The sequence below is a fragment of the Eublepharis macularius genome, chromosome 5 (assembly GCF_028583425.1).
Source record: "Eublepharis macularius isolate TG4126 chromosome 5, MPM_Emac_v1.0, whole genome shotgun sequence".
NCBI classification, from domain to species: domain Eukaryota; kingdom Metazoa; phylum Chordata; class Lepidosauria; order Squamata; family Eublepharidae; genus Eublepharis; species Eublepharis macularius.
Window position 1 is genome coordinate 78,529,623 of NC_072794.1, and position 20,548 is coordinate 78,550,170.

General features: G+C 39.6%; 1 protein-coding gene across 1 annotated transcript in view; it reads right to left on the reverse strand.

Moving 5' to 3' along the window:
* The window catches only part of PATJ (PATJ crumbs cell polarity complex component), a 286,475-nt gene that overhangs the window by 255,319 nt on the left and 10,608 nt on the right, over positions 1–20,548 (reverse strand). The window contains exons 7-14 of the mRNA XM_054979641.1: positions 20,047–20,186; positions 18,995–19,190; positions 17,189–17,317; positions 13,038–13,259; positions 8,078–8,168; positions 5,473–5,564; positions 3,583–3,724; positions 1,182–1,316 (exon numbers count right to left, since the gene is read on the reverse strand). Coding sequence (XP_054835616.1) covers positions 1,182–1,316; positions 3,583–3,724; positions 5,473–5,564; positions 8,078–8,168; positions 13,038–13,259; positions 17,189–17,317; positions 18,995–19,190; positions 20,047–20,186 — 1,147 coding nt within the window. The remainder of the gene's footprint in view (positions 1–1,181; positions 1,317–3,582; positions 3,725–5,472; positions 5,565–8,077; positions 8,169–13,037; positions 13,260–17,188; positions 17,318–18,994; positions 19,191–20,046; positions 20,187–20,548) is intronic.

The following is a 20,548-nucleotide window of genomic DNA, read 5'->3' on the forward strand; positions in this document are numbered from 1 at the left end:
ATCTTTGGTTATTCCATTAGAAGCTTGAAGTCACAGCAAAACCATGTCCTAGTAGGGTTGCCAGCTCCAGGTTGGGAAATTTCTGGAGATTTGGTGGATGGAGCCTGGAGAGGGTGGGGTTTAGGAAGGGAGGGGATCTCAGCAGGGTATAATACCATAATATCCACCATCCAAAGCAGTCATTTTCTTCAGAGGATCTGATCTCCGTGGCCTGGAGATCAGTCATAATTCCGGGAGATCCCTAGCCACCATCTGGAAGCTGGCAACCATATGTCCTGGACAGTCATCTAGTTGTAAATGTCATCAAAAGCCCTACCAGTTTATCCTATGTTAAAAGAACACAGCATACCTGCATTTCAAAGACATAACAATGAACCAGTAAGAAGCAGGCATGACCAAGACACATGAGTTGTTCTAACTATTAGTCACTTTGGTGGCCCTTAAGAGGCAGAAAGGCAGGGCACAAATTCTGCAATTTATAAATGAATCAAATAACACAATTGGCTCTGAAAGTAGATTTAGTAAACATTCTAAGTAAAGCTAATAAACTATGCTCTCATAGGGACCATCGGTCAATCAGATGGGTGCAAGTTATTTTTTTCTTTTACAAGCCCCAAGTATAGCTGTTACTTTATGGAAATGAATAAAATCCATTAAATTTGCTAATGAACACTAATGTGTCACATGACCTGCTATAACACAGTGTAGTGGTTAAAGTATCAGATAAGGATCTGGGTGACTTGGATTAGGATCCACGTGTAGCCAAAGAAAGTTGCTGGGTAACTTTGGGCTTATCAGTCTCTTAGCCTAATCTACCTCACAGGGTTATGACTGTGAGGATAAAGTGGAGGAGAGGGGAATGATGATGTAAGTCATTTTGAGCCCTCATTGGAGAGAAAAGTGGAAATAAATACATTTTTAAAATGTCTTTCTCAGAAGGGATATGTCCAGAGGTTTTGGAGCAATACAAGTAACGCTTCGCTGGATCAGATTCAAACAGGCCACTAACTGAAGAGAGGTTAATTTATTTATTTTTTTAAATTCTACTCTTATTGAAGATAGACTATTAGAATTATACTTACCTGATGCACTGATCTTTAATCATAAAATGCTATTTTTTTCTGCAGCACAGTGTAACAAAATTATAATTAATGTATGCCCCGTCATGATGGCTAACTTACCCACTGTATGTTGTATCTGCTGATTTTCATTTTCAGAATTATCCCTTTGTTCTTCAGCTTCCTCATTTTCACTATCTAAGTTAGTTTCAGTTTCCACAACTCCAGACAGAAATATGGTTGGCACATTTACCTGTCCTGTAAGTTTTCCAAAAGCTTCTGGTCAATTATGTGTTTAGAGGATGTGACAGCACAGAATACCAGTCCCCTTATATACTTGTTTTCATTTTAGACATGATCACACTTCCTTCATCTCAGTTGTATGACATACAACTTTATACATTGTCTCTTCATATGCATTCCTTCCCCCCCACAAACACACCTTTAACAACTCCTCTGTCCAGTGACCATAGATAAAGAGACTGTCTTTTCCACTCCCCTAAAGATTTCTTAAAGGGACTGTAAGAACTATTTCATAAAATGTTTTAATTTTTTTAGTCTCATGAACAGCAAAGGCTGTTCATAAAGATGATATAAACATATCACTAAACACAAGATTATCATTAAAAAACCAAGAAGCCCAGAGTGAAAACAGTATGACAGCAAAATCATAAATTCCCTAAACTTTTTAACTTGTTTAGAAAAAAACAGCAAGGACCTAGCCTCTGGATGAGAGTACTGAAGAGGAGATAAGTCTCTGTAGAGATCATATTCTTGGTAACCACCAACCTAAATTTCAGAACAGCAGATACACAGATCAGAGACACAACTGAAGATACACTAAACAGACTTTTAGAGCTCTAAAGACAAATTACTATTTTGTATATAGTCATCTTGCACTAGACCATAGCACACTAGAGAGCATTGAGGGTCCTCGGAAACCAATAGGTAACCAATGGTAGAGTCTGAACTGATTTAATATGCAGTAAATAGCTAGATTATGGGTAGTGACAATCTTTAAACCATCCGAAGCATACAGTCAACTCTGATGTATGTTTGTGATGTTCCAAATAGATTATGTTTCTGTGCATAAGGAAGGTGCTGTTTTAACTTTTAAAACCCTACCACTCCTTGAGATCCAACAATAAAACCATATTCAGGAAAACATTGCAGATGGTTTCAAGGACTGACATCTATGGGGAGCGGAGTGCTTGCCCCCAGCAACTGTGAAAATTGCTTCACCACAGTTCCTTTGTTTTCCTCACCTGTCTAATTTCAGAGGAAGGTGCATCCTGTTCTTTTCCACTCTGCATTCAAGGATGAAGTTTAGACTACTTAAAGACTAAAAGCTATCTTTCTGCAGCTTGATTGATATGGTTTCATGAGGGTATTGGGCTGAATGCTACAAATGCCAAGCACAGCAGAAGCAGACTTTCTCTGCCTTTGCTTTCTGCAGCAATCCTCTATGATTCATTGCAAAAAGTAAACAATTGGTGTCAGGGAGTCTTGTGGACTATATCCCAAGAGGCACAGGAAGTGCTCAGAGGAGGAGGCGGAATCAGAGGTGAAGGGAGTATAGCAAAGCAAGTTTTGTGTTGGAGCAAGAGGAAGTACAAAAATTTTACCTGATTTCCCTCTTCCACAGAGGGGCCTCTGTGCCTCCAGGTGTTTAGTTCACGAGAGTCATACCAACCCTTAGCATTGGCTGGGGAAGAGAAGGGCAGGGAAAGCTCTGCCACCACAAGCACCTTTTGCTCACAGTTCGTAGGATCCAACCATTTGTTTTGATTTATTTTATTGATTGGTATTTTGTAGGCTTCAATCATTTTAAGTAATAAAGCAATATATAAACACTCGAAATAAATATAATGAATTAACTGGTTCTACAGGATTATCCAATCTGGAATATGAATGTGTTCTTGTAAATGAGACTGCTACCATGAAACACTAAGCAAAGGGAAAGGGAAAGAAATCAGGCATTCAGTAAAATCAACTTAATCTTCCAAGATATTCCATTGCTGACCTAAAAGGGGTTGTCCTCAAACAGAAACTTTAAGGGATTTCAATATGAGATTGCTGAAGTTCATGAGATTGCTGAGTTCATTTACAAATTCAGAACAATGGACATGAACACAAACACACACACACACCAAGGCTGAATAGAGATTTAGGATTCTTATCTCACTACAGATGCTAATTTCTGCTCTAATCAAGCTGCACTGTACCATTGTAACTTTACATCTGATACTCCTCCCATCTAATCAACCTGCATTGCATCTTTACATCCTGATACCCTTCCTTGTAATACCCCACCTACCTTCTGAAGGCTCAGGGATCTCCATTCCTACTCATGTCTGAAGAAGAGAGCTATGATTCTCAAAACGTACACCCTGAAAATCTTGTTGGTCTCTAAGGTGCCACTGGATGAAAATCCTACTGTTCCATTGCAGACCAACACAACTATCCACCTAAAACTATCAACTTAGACTATTTGCTATGGTAAATAAAGAAAAAAAAGATTCACCTCTGTTTAAGCCTCTTTCTGAAGGGAAGTCAGCATAACTCTGTTTCTTTCGAAGCAGTGTAAGGTGAACACTTGGTCCTGTGTTACGCAGTGTCTCCACAACTTCTTGGTTAGTATAATTCTGAATGTTAACCCCATCAACCTAATATATATAGATAACTAGTCAATTGTTTGCATTGTAAATAAAAACAACACTTCATTTGTATACCACTCTTAGTACCCTCTCAGAGCAGTGAACAAAGCCCATGTTATTATTCCCACAATACAGCTAGGGCTGAGAGGAGTGGCTTATCTAAGGCCACCTGTTGAGCTCATGGCCATTGTGAGAGTCAAACCAGTGAAGTGCTGTATTGCAACTCAGTTACTTAACCACTATGCTACACCAGCTAAATAACACAAACTTGATTAAATGGATGAGGATGTCAAATTGTATTGCTTGTTAAGATGCAATTCTGTATATACAAAGATACATCAACAAATCTTTGCTGTCCAAATGAAATGGGACTGAATCTGTACCATATTATCATTCAGTACTAAACATTACCACTTTAACAACAGAAGGATCAATCATGAAAAGTCAATCAAGACTAGCCAGCCATAAATCTAGAATCAGCTGGGGGAGGCTGTCCCCATGTCTAGATACATGGTGACAAGGACAGTTGTATACACAAGCCATCCTGATTGGAAAGGCAACAACAAAACACTCCAAACTGGAGAGTGAATCTTCACTTCCCAGGGTAACAGTCACCACCACCACTCTCTGGCTAACCCTCAGATTGAGAATGAGAGACATATCAAAGCCCTACTGGGTGTTAAACAAAAAGTCAACCCTGTATGGTAGACCACTTTGCAGACTGAGAACCACAAAACAATTACTTGGGTAGCTATGACAAATAGGTCAAAGTACAGGACTCAGGCTGAAGCCCTAAAACTCAAATAACACCACAAAAGTATATTTAATAGAGTTTATTAACAAGAGTGCAAAGATTACAAATGTAAAAGTACGCAAACAGAAAGGAAAATAACAAAGCTAAATATTCCTCAGGCAATACACAGAGAAAGATGTTACCATGTCAGGCTAAAAGCACTAAGTCTGGATAGACTTCCAAAAGCAATGGTCCTGGTAACCAGATCCAAAGAATATGTAACACAGGCATCCACCAACAACTACACGGGGGAGCTAGAATAAAACCCCTAGTTAATTCCAAGCTACTTGTAGCTGTCCTGATCCTAATTAACCAATCCTAATTAACCACTGTTTTCCCACCCAAGGTTCCTTGCTCTAAATGATGTAGAGGTGTAAGACTCCCTCTAGTCTTTGACCTTGAAGTTCTGATGCCATTTTGAGTGTTTCCATTCTACCTCTGAGAATTGCGAAGTCATGCTGACTGCACTTTTCAGAGACAGACCTTCTATGCTTTTCCAAGTCTAGAAACCTTAAGCAAAGATATAGAAATGCCAAGGAACAGGATAGGGTAGCCCAGTTTCTTGACTCGTGGCATACTTTTAAAAGGATTCAGTAATTCTAATAATTTCACAAATAAACAAGAGCATACAAGTAATATCATATTACTTTCCATAAGGGTGAACTTGTGGTCAGCCCTTTCCAAAGCCATAAAGGAACTGCTTTTCTGAGATGCCATCTTATTCAGGTAGAGGCTGCGTGTGAACAATGCATGGACTAGACACATTGTTTGCTTCTTTCCTGTTAAACTGGACACCCGATGAGCAGGAGGGATCTCATCATAGGAGGAAAGCTGCCATGCAGGTCTATGTGAAGGGCATCTTACTTAGTAACCTGGCACAGATTATTTTAGCCCTGCAATTCTGAAACTATAACAGTAATGTTTTGTAATGCAAAATATTATAGGTTACAAGTAAGGTACTTACAGCAATAATTTTGTCATGGACTTTTATTTGACCACTATGTTCTGCAGCACTGCCAGGTATGATATTTTTTACAAAAATCCCAGAAGATTCCACTTGAAACAAAACAAACAAACAGGACTATTAATTGTCAACATACTTTTAGAAGATGTTCATTTTGTAAAGAATCCGAAGTGGCCTTTTGAGAAAGGGCAAACAATCCTTTGCTTAATCTGATTAAGCAGACACTCATTCAGGAATGCTTATGTCACCATAAAATTCTACACTACTCTGCAAGTCAGAGGGAAATGCTTATTTGAAGAAAAGTCTACATTATTACTACAAGCAATCCCCTGGCTAAGAGGGAAAAAAACAGTTTCAATGTTTCTAGACTTGGGGGGTCATAAATGAAGCAAAAAGAAGTATTACTTTTTTTGGTAAAAAACCTTCCCCACCACCTATACCAACATACAGCATGCACACCTAAAGTTGCCAACTGCAGGTTGATAAATTCATGGAGATATTGTGGTGAAATCTGGGGAGGACAGGATTTGTGAAGGAGAAGGGCCACAGTGGGGTAGAATGCCACACAATCGGCACTCCAAAGCAGTCATTTTCTCCAGGTGAAACGATGGGAAATTTCCAGGACCCACCTGGAGGTTAGCAGCCCTATGCACACCCATCACTTTTAAATTAACTGGAGAATTAAATGAAAATTACATTTGGGTAATTTTGATGCAAATTAGAGTGAATAGAAGATTAAGCACTTTAAATCCAAGGAACTGGAGGAATCTCAATGACTCTAACAAGGTAAAAAACCTAATTTAACAAGGGAATAGTTACCCTCTTCTTGCAGTACTCTAGTTTTTAACAATTGTATATTTACTCAGACATTTAAGAGGTTTTAAATTGCAGGGAAAAGAGCATGAGTAAAGAATGAAGCGTCTTGTAGTCATCAGAGACCCATGTTTTGCATAGCTGCTACACAATTTCATATATTAAACTGAAGCAACTGTGCAGCGTACCTCATTGTGTTTTTAAAACTGTCTACATTTGATTAGTAAAGTGTTTTTGGCAAACTTAAACAGGCTAAACAAACAAAGCAATTTGCCCATTTAACCAGGTGTTCACCTGCAGTTAGAACTTCAAGGACTCCTGATACTTTGTATCAGTCTCCACTACGATTGTTTAGGACCAAAGCGTCCAGCTTTAAACTGCCATGGGACTCTCTGTTAATTTAGTTCTGTTCATCTTGAATAGCCATTTGCAAGTAAAACTATGCAGTCTCCTATCTAGAGATCCAAAAGTCGGGGGGGAGATGGAAAAACTGGGTGGGGGTGTGTGTTTTCCCTCCCTCCCTCCCTTCTAAGGCTTTTGTTTTTCCAATGCAAAAAACTAGAGATTTGAGGGAACACTAAAAATAAACTCTGTAAAATACTTCTCTATTGAATGAGCAACCAGTCTAGCTTTTTAAGTCAAAATCACTCAAAATCTATATTATGCTTATGTTTAGATAATCTATAGTAGTTTCTTAAACTGGAGTCCAGGGACTGGGGGCAGAGGGGAGTCTGCGATTGGATACACAAGTCCTCTATAAGGACTGAGGACAGGTCTTTCTTGAATTAATCCTGCTAACATGAAAACAGAGAAATGGGGGCAGGGTAAAGGGGCTGATTTGGTTTTCCCTCTTTCAAAGGATGGGCACCTGAGGATCCATCACCCACAGTCACCTAGATTCAAGATTACCTCAGAGCCAGAAGGTACATTCACTGGTTGCTAGGATCCATTAGATTAGTTTTAGGAACTCTAACTGGCTGAGGAAGTGCAATCCTAATACAGTTATCATAGTTACTCAGATACAAAACTGAATTTGTTCTCAATCGTTTCCAATGCAAAGGATTTCAGCACGGAAACAGAGAGGAGTCACTATGCATTCATAGACAATGATGATCATGTACAAACAATGTGAACTTTCCCCCTTAAACATGCTTTAAAAATTTGCTGATACTGAGTCTCTTCGTTTTCTTTTGAGGACTCTACAGTTATAATATTTTAAATTACTAAATATGCTGCTAGTCCTGTGATAACCATATGAGACTGATTCTATCCAAACAACACACTTTCTATTCCTTAGTGCAAAATTTGGTAACACAGTTTGCACCTCTCTCTCTCTCTCTCTCTCCCCTTCTAGTATTGGGGACATTTATAATTTTGCTTGTAGAAAATGAAGACATTTATACTTTTAAATTTAATAAATATGCCAAACAGTACAAATAAATATGCTAAGTTATAAATTATGTAGTCTATGTTACTAATACAATAAAATAAGTTTAAGCTCGATAAAGTATTTCACATATTTCAATCCCCCCCTCCCCCAATCTCTTTTTTTTTGTTAAAAAAATGGTTTCAATTTTTCTGGAAATTTTACATCTCTACATCTATCACAATGCTTTAGGTCAGATCACAGACTTATAAAAATAGAGTAAAAGACATCTTGTTTAGAAGAATATTAGGTTACCCAGCCATGAATTCTGGCTCAAAGAAAGGGGTTTTGTTTCAGTTTAGTACTCTACATTTAACATGGCATGTTTGTTTCATAGCTTAAAAGAATAGTCAGCTTAAAGCCCACCTTTTTCAGAAACTCGTGTATACCCAACAATTGTTATTCCCAGGCTTTGTCCATCCTTTTTTATCAGCTGAACTTCCTGAATTTCATTTTCCTGGGAAATAAGCCACACAATTTGTACACTTTCATGTTCAGTAATAAAAAAATTAGTAATAAGCTTCTGACAAAAACTCCCATAATTCATTCCCAGCTAACTAGATACTTCTGTCTAAACATACAAAAATAAAATGTTTTTCTTCTAACCTCAGCCCACTTAAAGTTTGCTTTAAGCACTAATATAAATTACCAATTTAATATTGTTTAACAATGTTTTAATATTGTTGAATACCGCAGGTTAACATGGAAGGTAAGACCACAATTCCAGTCTGTTCAAGTATTACACCATATTTGAATGATACACAGCCTACATTTTTGACATGGTAAATTCAACCATGTTTCTTCAGAGGGGGAGAATTTCAGAATCATGGCTCCCCACACAAAGTTTAAGTACAGTATTTCAGAAAGACACATTTGAGTTGGCCCATAGTAATAAATAAGAGATTTATAGCAGAGCAATTGTTACATGATGGTAACAAGGCATAATATAAATGAACCCTGCAACAGGGTACAATGAGATATACATTGGAAGGGAAAGAAAAAAGGCCACACACCTTGACATTGTAGACTAAAATTATAACGCAATTCAATATCCTCTAGATAATAAAACTGGAAGTGGCTAATCTAGCACTAGAAAAAGCTGATCATGACAGCTGTTTCACTGCACAGCTAGCTTGGGTACAGGGACCACAGATTAATTTTAGACCCCAAAAGACTTAGGGGGACCGTTAAGTATCATGAAGCCACAAAGAAGGTATAAAACTAATAGGTAACTTTATTGGTCACACAAAAGGTAGCTCAGGAGGAAACTGTGAACTGAACTGATTGCAAGAAAAAGCCAAAATGAACTGGAAGTAGAAAAGGGAAACTGGTCTTGGTAATAGGCTGAATTCCAAGACGTCCTAGTATGGAATGCCACATTGTCTTAGAGATACCAGGAACAGGTGGTCAACCAGGATCATCCATGGAGGTTGACGGAATGACATTTGTTGCCTTAGCAGGGTCTGGCTTTTTAATCTGTTAATATACCCTTGACTGGGTTCCTAGTGAACAACTGACTCAGTTGCTGAGGAACATCATAGGTGCTTGCAAAGGGAAGGTATGCTTGCAGGTACATGCCTCCTCCTGTGGTCCGCATGTCATCATATCACATGGCCATGTATCTCCATCTGGTAGGATAGTGGCCCTGTAGCTTGATTCTCAATAGCAAGGATTACGTTGAGCCAGATCCTTAGTTACTAACTAGAGATGGGCAGAAAACAAACCATGGAACATAATTCCGTTTGGAATGGCTGGTTCGTTTTTAAAGAAACGCATTCCAAGCAGCCACATTTTTAAGGAACAAATGAACTTTCCTACCATTCCGTTTTCCTGGTTTTAGCAGGAACACACATTCATTCCATCACCCAGGCAACGGTGGCAGTCTTCAGGTTGCCCCCAATCTGAGGCCTCCATGTTTGATTGGCAGCTGTCCTTGGCAAGTAGAGAGCTCCCATGTCTGGCCAATCCAGCCAGGGAAAGGGGGGGAGGGTTAGGATCTCTAAGGCAACTGAGGAGATGGGTCTTCAGCAGCTATGGTAACACCAATCTCTTCCCCCAAAACCACGTTAGGCACCTTTTTCTCCCAATCAGAGTGCTCCTGTGTTGTTCTAATCTTGGCTTTTTTTGGAAAGCCATGTGACCTTGGTTTCATTTTTAGTAGAGAGTTTGCTGGCTGCCTGGCTGGCTGTTTTGCTAGGAGAGGATCTGTAGCCACTTCTTGCTTCTTGGGAAAGCACTAAAAACCCTCTTTTCTTTTCTCTTACTGGGGACTGGGGGAGGTTCTTGGAAAAGGGTGCTTTTTTCCTTTCTTCCCCCACCCCATTCCAATGCTAGCTTTTCACACACACCCCTCCCCAGCCTAGTCCTAGGCCTTTGAGTGGGACTGGGTTCTTGCTTTTCTAAATGAGTTTTATTTGCTTTTTCTCTGTTTCTCCCTCTCTGCTTTTTTGAGCTCCAATCTTCTGGTTTGGTTTCTGGGGGTTTGTGGCCCCCCTTCCCCAAGAAGGCCTTCTTTTATTTGCTTTTCTTCCTCTGCTTTTTGGAGGGTCTGTCTTCTGTTTTGTGTGCCCCCCGCTCCAAGGAGCCTAACTTTTCTGTAGGCTGGCTCCCTGTGTGTGTGTGCACTTGTGTAGTGTAGTGCAGTTTTCATCTTTTCTCCACACTCCTCCAATGCCCTTTACTTTTATTTGAAGTGCCTCTACAGCCTGTGCCACTGACTGGGTGGTGTTTGGGGGGGCTTGCGCCTCTAGTGAGCTAACTCACACCCGCACGGGGCTGTTTGCTCTCTGTGTGGACTTGTGTGGTGCAGTGAAGTCTGCCCTCTTTTCTGCACACTCCTCCAGTGCCCTTCACTTTTATTTGGAGCGCCTCTCCAGCCAGTGCCACGGGGCTCATGCCTCTGGTGTCCAGATTCACATCTGCACAGGGTTGTTCAAACATCTCTGCTGTGCACATCATCAGCTCATGCACTGTTTCATTTTATTTTGAGCCCCTTTCCAGCCGGGGACAGTGTCTGAGTGGAAATGGTTTTGGGGGCTGCCCACTGACTCACAACTGCATGGGTAGCTTTTCTGTCTGCAGGCTCCCCACTTGCACACTTCTGTTGTGTAGCTCACTTCTGCTGTGTGCACACACTGTCAGCACACACACGGTTTCATTTTATTTTGAGCCCCTTTCCAGCTGGGGACAGTGTCTGGGTGGAGTTGGTTTGGGGGGCTGCCTGCTGACTCACAACTACGCGGGTAGCTTTCCTGTCTGCAGGCTCCCCACTTGCATGCTTCTTAAGCTTGCCTTTGCGTGCAAGCACCCATATGGCTGTGAGGGTGGGCATAGGGGATGACACTGCGCAGCAGCCAGACCCCCTGCCCCAAGTTGATAGGGGGACGGCCGCCTCCCAACACCCGCTTGCAAGTAGGGGGCGGCCGCCTACATGACCCCCACACCAGGTGTGCGGTCGCCCGTAGGGCCATGCAGGTGGGTACAGGAGGTGCCGCCAGGCGGTGGCAGAACCCCGAACTCGAACCGGTTCGGGAATAGGGTGCGGTTCGGAAGTTCATGGTTTGTGTTCTGGCAAAATGAGCGAACCTCGAACCAAGCGGTTCGTTTTTTTTTTCTGTTCCGTGCCTATCTCTATTCCTGACATATACAGGAGCAAATGCATACAGTGAGCTTTGGACTCCACTTGGGGCAATGTCATCAGCAGCATTCTTTGGTCAGTCCTCACTCAAATATGGGTACATATTATCGAGCCAAGTTGTCTATAGGGGTGTATAATCAAATATTGCCGACCTGATACCTGATATTTCCAATAACATGAAAGGCACTACTGGATATTTTGATATTTCACTCCCAATAAACAACAGAATTATCCCCAGAAGGAAGAAGAGAGGAGGAAAGAGAGTACACACCCAGCTTGGCTGCAGTGTTGCCACAGCCCTTTAAACCCCTTTTAAAATTTAAATCTGGAGGCCAGGTCTATCACCCATTGTTGACTATGGGTCATCATCATGGTGGATGCCTGAGAATACAATATATTCAGACAAGTCCAGTCCAAGAAGTCTAGTGGAATGGCCTTGAACAACCAGTAGCCACAAGGTTCCACAGAATGCTTGTCATTGTACTTCACCTCCACAGATGCAATTGCATCTGATTGTGCTGGTAATCAGTGAATTTGCTGTGGAAAGAAGTAATCTCTCTTTTCCCTTATATGGAAAAATCTGCTGGTAAAATGAGAGGATGGAAAACTTACCACCTCTTCAATTAAAAAGAAGGTATTAAAATTTTTAAAAATACACGAGAAAGAAACTTTCTTTCAGAATTCATACTAGCAAGAATAAAACTGATCTGGAAGCAGAAACTCCTCTTGCTAAAAGCCTGAGTTAACAGCACTTTCTAGTGTAGCAAGTTGTGAGGGTCAATACAACTGTAAGCACCATCTGCCTTATACATACCTGGAATATGTGTACACAAATATATATATTGCTTCTGACACAAAACTAACATTTCCAGCACTTTATAGCTGTAGTTGAGGAGGAAAACAAGAGGCCACTGAAAATATTCTACACCTACATTGAAAAAGCACAGTAGCAACAGATGGAGAATAAGCACAGCTTTGCTTACATTTCAAGACCTCCTGCATACTTTTGGTAGCATTTGTTGATTTTAATTACGCAAAACTGAGAAAAGTTTTTTTTTATAGAGAGAAAACTACTTGAATATGGCCACAATTAAATTTGTTAAAGCAAGATTTTACAAGGAAATATTAACATAGACTACAAAAAACAAATCAGTATCAAGATCTTAACCTATTGACAGCTTAATTTCTAACCAATTTTTTAAAAAAATATAAGTATCTGTAAAATATTTTCATTTGGGTACCTTTGGAGATTAAGATTACACAATTCTGGAGATGGAGTAGTGATAATATTTATATTTATTTTAAGTACAATCATCAGCTTAAAACTTTTCCTATAAAGAGAAATTGTGAAAACTATGGGAATCAATTGAAAGTGATCACTCCACCCACTCACATCTGCAGTCACAAAGATGAGGCAGCCAGGCTTGGAATAGCGACAGGAAATGGGGGAATCAGGTGTAGGGTGAAAGTGAAGTATTCTTTGCCTTGATACAGTAGAAAGCTAAAAAGAATGTGAGTTTTTGTAGTAAACTTTAGTAATAACAGAAAGGGTCAGATATCTTTTAGACTGAAAATTTTATCAAGATTGGAGGGATCAATAATTATATAGCCATCTATATGAAATCTTCAGTTGCCATGTTCTTTGGGATATATTTAACAATATAATCAACTAGTATTATAAATACTCACTGTTTCAAAACCTTTGTCTTGAAAAGGAGGCAATATACTAACAGGCTGGGCCAAAGGGGTTGGTGGCGTCACAGTTATTTCACACACTGGATCTCTTGCAACAACCATCCTAACATAGTTCCCACAGTTCCTCAACACTTGAGCAACCTGCTCACTGCTCATTCCTTGTACATTAGTGCCTCCAATTTCCAAGATGTGGTCGCCAGTTCTGAGCCGCCCATCCTTCAAATAAGAAATATAGTTTTGCCAAATTAAAATTAGTAACTGAAACAGAATGATATATTACCAAATTATAACGTATATTTTTCTTAGTTTCACAAGGCACTCACTCTATGCAAAATGCCATCAAATTAATCAATGTAGCAACTAAGGTTATTTTGAAAAAGACCAAATATTAAGCATCAAGTTTCTTTACAGTGATTAAATCTTAACCACACAAGCCACAGTCACTTCTTCTACTTAGGAGGTCTCAGTTATTGCGTAAGAAAAGGGTCATATTGTTTTAGTTAGGAAACTACTGCAGCACACACCTTTAGCCTTGAGACTTCTTATGAAAACTGTGCTGTTGAACAGAACAGCATGGCCATGGCTGCCTTACCCCAGTGTGTTTCTGCAGTGAGAGTCAACTTTGACTTTTTCCTATAGGAAACAATGGAGTGGCTGGGGGCACCTTGTTCGGGACCCACAGAATTGGCCCCTAGGGTCCAAACTTGGGGGGTGGGTCTTCAGAGGACAGTTAGGAGTTCGTTTCCTCCAAATTTGTTGAACTTTGGTTGAAAAATAACCCCCTACCAGCTCACTGGATAGCCCCCTGATTGATTTTCCTATAGGAAACAATGGTCAGATTTTACTGAATTAATTCAGTAAAAAATTGGAATACCTATTTTTTAATTCAGAATACTCGGATTTCACAGAATCACCCAATATTTGGTAATTTAATCTAAAGTCCGAACCAACCTGCACACTCCTACTTTCACCAACCTTTTACCAAAATATGGTTACAAGGGTAAATTTTAATCCACCATTGTATGAGGGATATAAATTTTTGGACACACATGGCAATCTGCTCTGTGTAAGAGTCATTGGGGCAGGCTCACAGTCAATTTGAGTTAATATTAAACTTAACTTTTCCATCAAAGGTTAATATTCAGGATTCTCCCAGAATTATAATTTGGAACCAGTGCAGATTTAGCAAGCTTTACTTACACTAACTGATCACAACCTACAGAAGCTGTGTAACATATGAAGAACTGCAGTAGTTTCTTCCACTAGCATGCACAAGAGGCAAAAAAAATTGTCACCAGAGTAACTACTGAGATCTTCTGCATGTGGCATCTGATACTATACTGCCCCACACAGGCAGACCATTCATGTGAGCAGTTTTCTGCACGGGGAATTGCACACACACACACACACACACACACACACACCCCGCAGCTCTGCATTGGCTCATACAGTCAGTCTCCCATTACATTTGCTTTCCAAATTTAATGTCTCAGTGTTCATTATTACTCTTTTTTATACTGTTCCTCCATTCTTAGTTACTCTAGCCTGCTGTAAATTAAGATAATGTGACATATGCTATTGGAAGCCAAAACATTTTGTTCCTTACAGTGAAGCAGGTGTTCTAGAGACACAGTAAGAGAAAAAGCATTCATTATTTCAGACAGTTTTGTAGAGGAGGCAAAATAGCCAACATTTAAAATTTCAACTCTCTCCAAGTCTCCAATTTTCATTTATATTCTGAACAAGCCATATTTTTGTTGTATATTATTATTCTAAAACGAAATAGACTTCTCTTTGTACAAGGTTAGGGCAGTAGTTTTATTTGTCAGATTTGCACTGAAGTATCAATCCAGAAAGGGGTACCATCCTTTCAGGCCTGTTGGTATACTTGGAAGCAAAGAGCAACTAACGGAGCATTCCTAAGCAGCACTACTCAAAAATAAGAACCATTTTATTCAATGAGGCTTACTCCCAGGAAAGTGTTCTAAAAATGTCAGGCATAAGCTCTCATAAAACAGCTCCCCAAAGTCTTTGGGTGAAGTCCCAATTCTCATCAGATGCACACATTCAAAGGCTGCAGTTGATGGACTTTGCACTCTGTGGAGCAGCTTTTCTGTATTTGAAAAACCTTTAACACCATGGCCATATACAAACACCAGGCATAAGCAGGCTGTAGAATGTACTATGCACATAATGGAAAATTCTCCAGAAGCCTCAGATTTCTTGTTCTGGTCTTCCTAAAGGAAGAATGGGTCAAGTTTAATATGGGCACTCAAGTTTAATATGGGCACTAGAGACTTAAGGATTTTTTAAAAAAGCTATGTACTGCCAAATGAGAGCAAGGACAGCATGAAAATCAAACTGCTTATTTCATGTAGTTTCAACCATTCTAGTGGTTCTTTCAGCAGCTGCAAGTATGTACATAGAACTTTGTGCCTATAGTTAGCATGTGGAAAACTGTGGGAGGGGGATTCCCTAAATAGTGTAGAAAAATCTAATGACATGGAACAGTTTGATCAAGGCTCACTAGGCAGTAGACTTGCAACCTGTTTCCAATGCTTGGGTGCAGCAACAACATATGAGCAAATGATAAAGGTTGTCTCTTAACATCTATAGCGTACATTGCCCTCATTCACAACAGATTATAGTAGGGGCTAGCTAACCCGAAAATATTTTGTTTGTCTTTAAACGGCTACACTGGCAGCCAGTTTGTTTCCAATTCCAATTCAAGGTGCTGATTATGAACTTTAAAGCCTTGGATGGCTTCACACTCAAAAATCTAAAGGACTGAAAATCTACCCAAGTTGTTCTCTCACAAGACAAAAGTGTCAATGTCAGAATTCATTTAATCACAGAAAAGACCCAAGCACAACAGCCAAAATGAATGGTGTGATTTGTGTCCATGGTACGAATGAAATCTAATTTATTAAGAGACATTCTATCTTTCACTTGCAGATCAGCAACCAAGAAATGTAATGATAAACCATTACTTTAGTTCCAAATGATACACGTTTTAAATATTTCCCTTTCTACCGAGTGCCAAGGCACACTGACATTTAATCAGTCATCTTTTCCTTACCTTTAGTTTACTATAATACATACTAGCATTCACCCCTTGATCATATCAGTTATATATATACCAGACAGTTTCACACTTTTGTCCTTTAGTCATCCTAAGCATCCTGTGTGTATGGATATCTTTTGCGATCCCCACTCCAGGGAAGACATTGTAGCAAAGATTATATGAGAGAGGAAAATAGATGAACGGAAGGGGAGAACTGAGAGAAAGATTCCCAAGTCTAGTTCCCTGACCTACTGTACTTCATTTGACTTGATGTCTCTACCACTGGAGCTGAGTGCAGGACAAGGCCAGAATAGGACAGCTTGGTGCAGCCATGTTTCTTTCTCATACTGCGATGGTAGAAATGGCATGAGAGAAAGCTCTTCACTTCAACCACTGTCTGCCATTGTCACAATGAAGTGAGAGCCATTCACCTCCTAACAGCAGGAAAGAGACTACAGAGTGGAAAGATGTGGGTATAACTTATCTCCCACCTCCCTCTCCCAAAACCTTTCTTCCATGCTGCCATGCTCTGATGGGAGGCCTGAAGAGTCATGCCAAAAGTCTGTAATTGGTTGCTTTCTGGGGCTTCCAAAACTGCAAAACGCTATTAAGCCCCACAATGTAAACAATTTGTTTTTAATATATGATATTCTAAATATATGAATTCATTTCATCCAAATGAGAATCCAAAAGGCATGCTGTGTAGTTAAAAGTAATGTATGTGTTTTATAAATCATGTGTATATTTCCACATATATTATTTTCACCAACAATTTTAACATATATATTTTCACAATATTTTCTTATACATGTTATTTTCATAACTATTTCCATGTGCAGGCACACTGGGCACTTGCAGCCAGAAGCTGAGCCCTGAAGAGCTCCCCACCCCCATCCTCACCGGGTATGTGAAAAAAGTATAAGAGTAATAAATTTCCAGGTCCGGATGTCATTCTCCCCCCCACCATCATTCTTAAAATACAATACTTTCATTGAATAATTGTAAGAGCATATCTACTGATCTCTCAGAAAAGAGAATAAGAATTATACTATGTCAATTCTTATACTATGTCAATTTTTACCTTGTCTGCCAGTCCTCCAGGAACAATCGTCCGTACCACTACACCAATTGATTTCCCACCTACGATTCCGAAACCTAATCCCGAGCCATCATTAACAAGTTCAACATCTTCAATATGACTCCAGTTGATCTGAAACAGAATATAACGTGAATCCCCTTTAACATGATTTTTCTTCTCAATATTTTTATGAGTACCAAGAAATATGTAGGGGAAGTTTACTCTCAACACACAACAGGTGTTTGGAAGTTTTCACATTAGTTTAGTCTGGTGCTTGGAAGTTTTCACATTAGTTTAGGTGTTTGGAAGTTTTCACATGTTTAGTCTGCCTCATGTGTGGAGATGATGGGATACAATATGGGTCCCCAACCTTTTTCAGTCTGCAAGTACCTTTGGAATTCTGACACAGGATGGTCAATGTAACCACAGAATGGCTGCCATGAGAGGCAGAGCCAACCACGAAATAGTTTCCACAGGAGACAGAGTCAACCACAAAACATTAGGGAGTGAGGTTATATCTAACTCCAGTAGTGGCTCTTCAACATTTGAGGCAGAAGCTCTGTTTAAAGTTATGTCTTTTTAATTTAACATACTGTTTTAAAATCTTTTCTTGTATACACACGAAGTGAATATACATATTGAGTTAGCTAAGAAACCTTCATCTGGCAGTACCTGTCTTCATTTTGCACCTATGGAAAAAAACCCTCTTTTTTCCTGGTTATCTCCTTTACATGAGCCCTTATCTAATGAGTCCAGAATTTTTAACCTGCACTATTACTTGTAACAATACCAGTTGGAGCTAAAGAGCTGGTGAGAGCTCCTTGCACATGTGCCCACTAAGAAAGAGATTTTGGCCAGAGTTTGATAGGAACATAAACGTTTTCTGAAAAGAGAACAAAACTTTCCATAGTGATATTATCAACCTCCACCTGCATTATCAAGATACATTACAACTGGGAAGAGCCAATGACTTCACCAGAAGGTCTAGTGAGGTACACCGAGCGTTTTAGCTCTGCAGCCAATTATGTTTAGTCTGAATCAAGCCCCACTACATTTTAACAATAGCAATTTGCTTTTTACACAGCCAATGTATTTTACATAAAGCCTCTCTTTACATTATATGACGAACATTAACAACTCAAAAAGCCCCACCTGGTACCACCCACTTTCTAAAAACACTTGGAAAGGTGCTGGTGGCCACCATGGCATCCATGGGGACCATTTTGGAGACCCCTTGTCTACAGTATTACAAGAGGCACATTCATTGGAAAATTTGAATAAAGCATAGCTGAAAATATCACAACAGAACGTATTTTATATGTCTATTCCATTTGTGGCCTGCACCTCTTCTGAACAACTCAGAAGTCTGGAAGCTACAATTCCAGTTTGCTACAATTATCAGAGCATAGAGAAAATTACAGAATAAAGACCAGAAACAGTCCTTGCAAGAACTATCAGTTTAGAGCATATTTACAAGTCTATTGCATAACACTACAGATTACTTCAGAGCTACAAAGGGTCCTACCTTGCTGCCTAAGAGTATTATGGCTTTAAGTATGATTAGTCACTCTACTATTTTTGTTCCAGGGAGCCAAGAACAAACAACAACAAAGAAAAAACAAGAAAGCCATTCTAAAAAAAAGTTGTAATTAATACATCATGCAAATACAAATATGTTTCTGCATGTTCAGTTTGATACGTGTACCAACTGTGTGGAAAACAGGAATTAAACCAAATAGTGAAAGTTGTCAAACATGTAAACATTCTTTATTGGGCTTAATTTATAATGAAATCAGAAACAGAACTTACCATTTCAGGTAAATTATTGTCACTGAAGGTAGATGAGGTCCTACTGCTTCTTTGTGTTGGCTCCCTGGCCACAACCAAATGTAAGGAACCCGTGGACTGTTGGAGCAACATAATCGCCTGTTGATGGGATATGTTCTGATCCAGTGGAGTATGATTAATGGCCAGTATGTGGTCATTTTCCTTCAACCTTTGATCCCTTTATTAAAGCACAGAAGACATTTAAAGTAGTATTGCAGCAACTTCATAATAACTTTTCAAAGATTAACAATGCCATCCTAAACAGAGTTTCAATGGACTTAGACTGAGGTACTTCTGCTTAGGATGGCACTGTAAATGGAGCAAACAGGGAAGAGATGTTTTAATATTTTCTCCTATCCTTCATCCAGGAAGCTCAGGGTGATGCACTTAGGGTGTCATTTTATCCTCACAGCAACTTATCACAGCAAGGTAAGTTAGGCTGATATAGAGACTGGGACAAGGTTATCCAGTGAACTGCATGGCAGAGTAAGCAGTAAGGTAAACCTAAGTCTTTGTGGACCTATTCAGATACTCTAAGCCCTACAACTGTAAGCTGCCTTCTCCTACAGCTTGGTTGGTGTAGCACAAGTGAATAAAAGTGTGAGCTGTTGAGCTACAATTGCTGCCTCTCATGACAGTCATTAACTCCTAAGTGGGCCTTTAGACAACTGCCTCTCATGATTCTGGCCCAAATTATCATCCAAAATATGGGGATGAAAATACTGACCACCTCACAGCGTTGTTGATCTGGGGGTGAATTGTGCATGGGTTGGCAGACTTACCTTGTAAGAAGAAAAATGGACAAGCCAGCTTTCTGGTGCCTTTCAGCTCTAAGGTTGTGCAATTTATCACGTGGAGGACAGTTAAATTAGTACAACACCCCGCCCCCCCCCACGCCTTCATTCAGTTGATATTTTTGAAGAGTCTTGGATACACTGATTTTTATTCTCTTACTTTGAAGACCCTAACTAGGCAGAAAGGCAGCATACAAATGTTTTTTAATAAGTAAAATTTTAAAGAACAAAAAACCTCACCTGGCTGCTATGCTTCCTGGTTGAACTTCTTTGACGAAGATACCAATTTCTCCAGTGCTTTGATTTTTAAGGGCAATCACACTAAATCCAAGACCTCCACTAAATGGCTTCTCAATATCTATATATTCTATTTGCCGCCCCTAATAAAGAGATAAAAGCAACAGAATACTATACATAATTTAATTTATTTCATTTTTATTTCGCCCTCCCTGCTTTCGCAGGCTCAGGGCAGATAACAAAATTACAAGTATCAAATGCCATTAAAACTTTAAAACACTACATCTAATTGATTAAATTATAGCTATACAAGCATATAAATGTCATATATTTACATATAGATAATTAAAATAATTTAAAAAGCAGCACATAGTTTAGATTTGATGTTCCGCACAGTGGTTCTTCCAGAGCAATACATGCAGTATTAAGTGTGGACCACAGCATCCGCATTCGCATATGGGTGAAATGGTTTAGCCCCCCCCCATGGGGGGGGCACCGCCCGGCG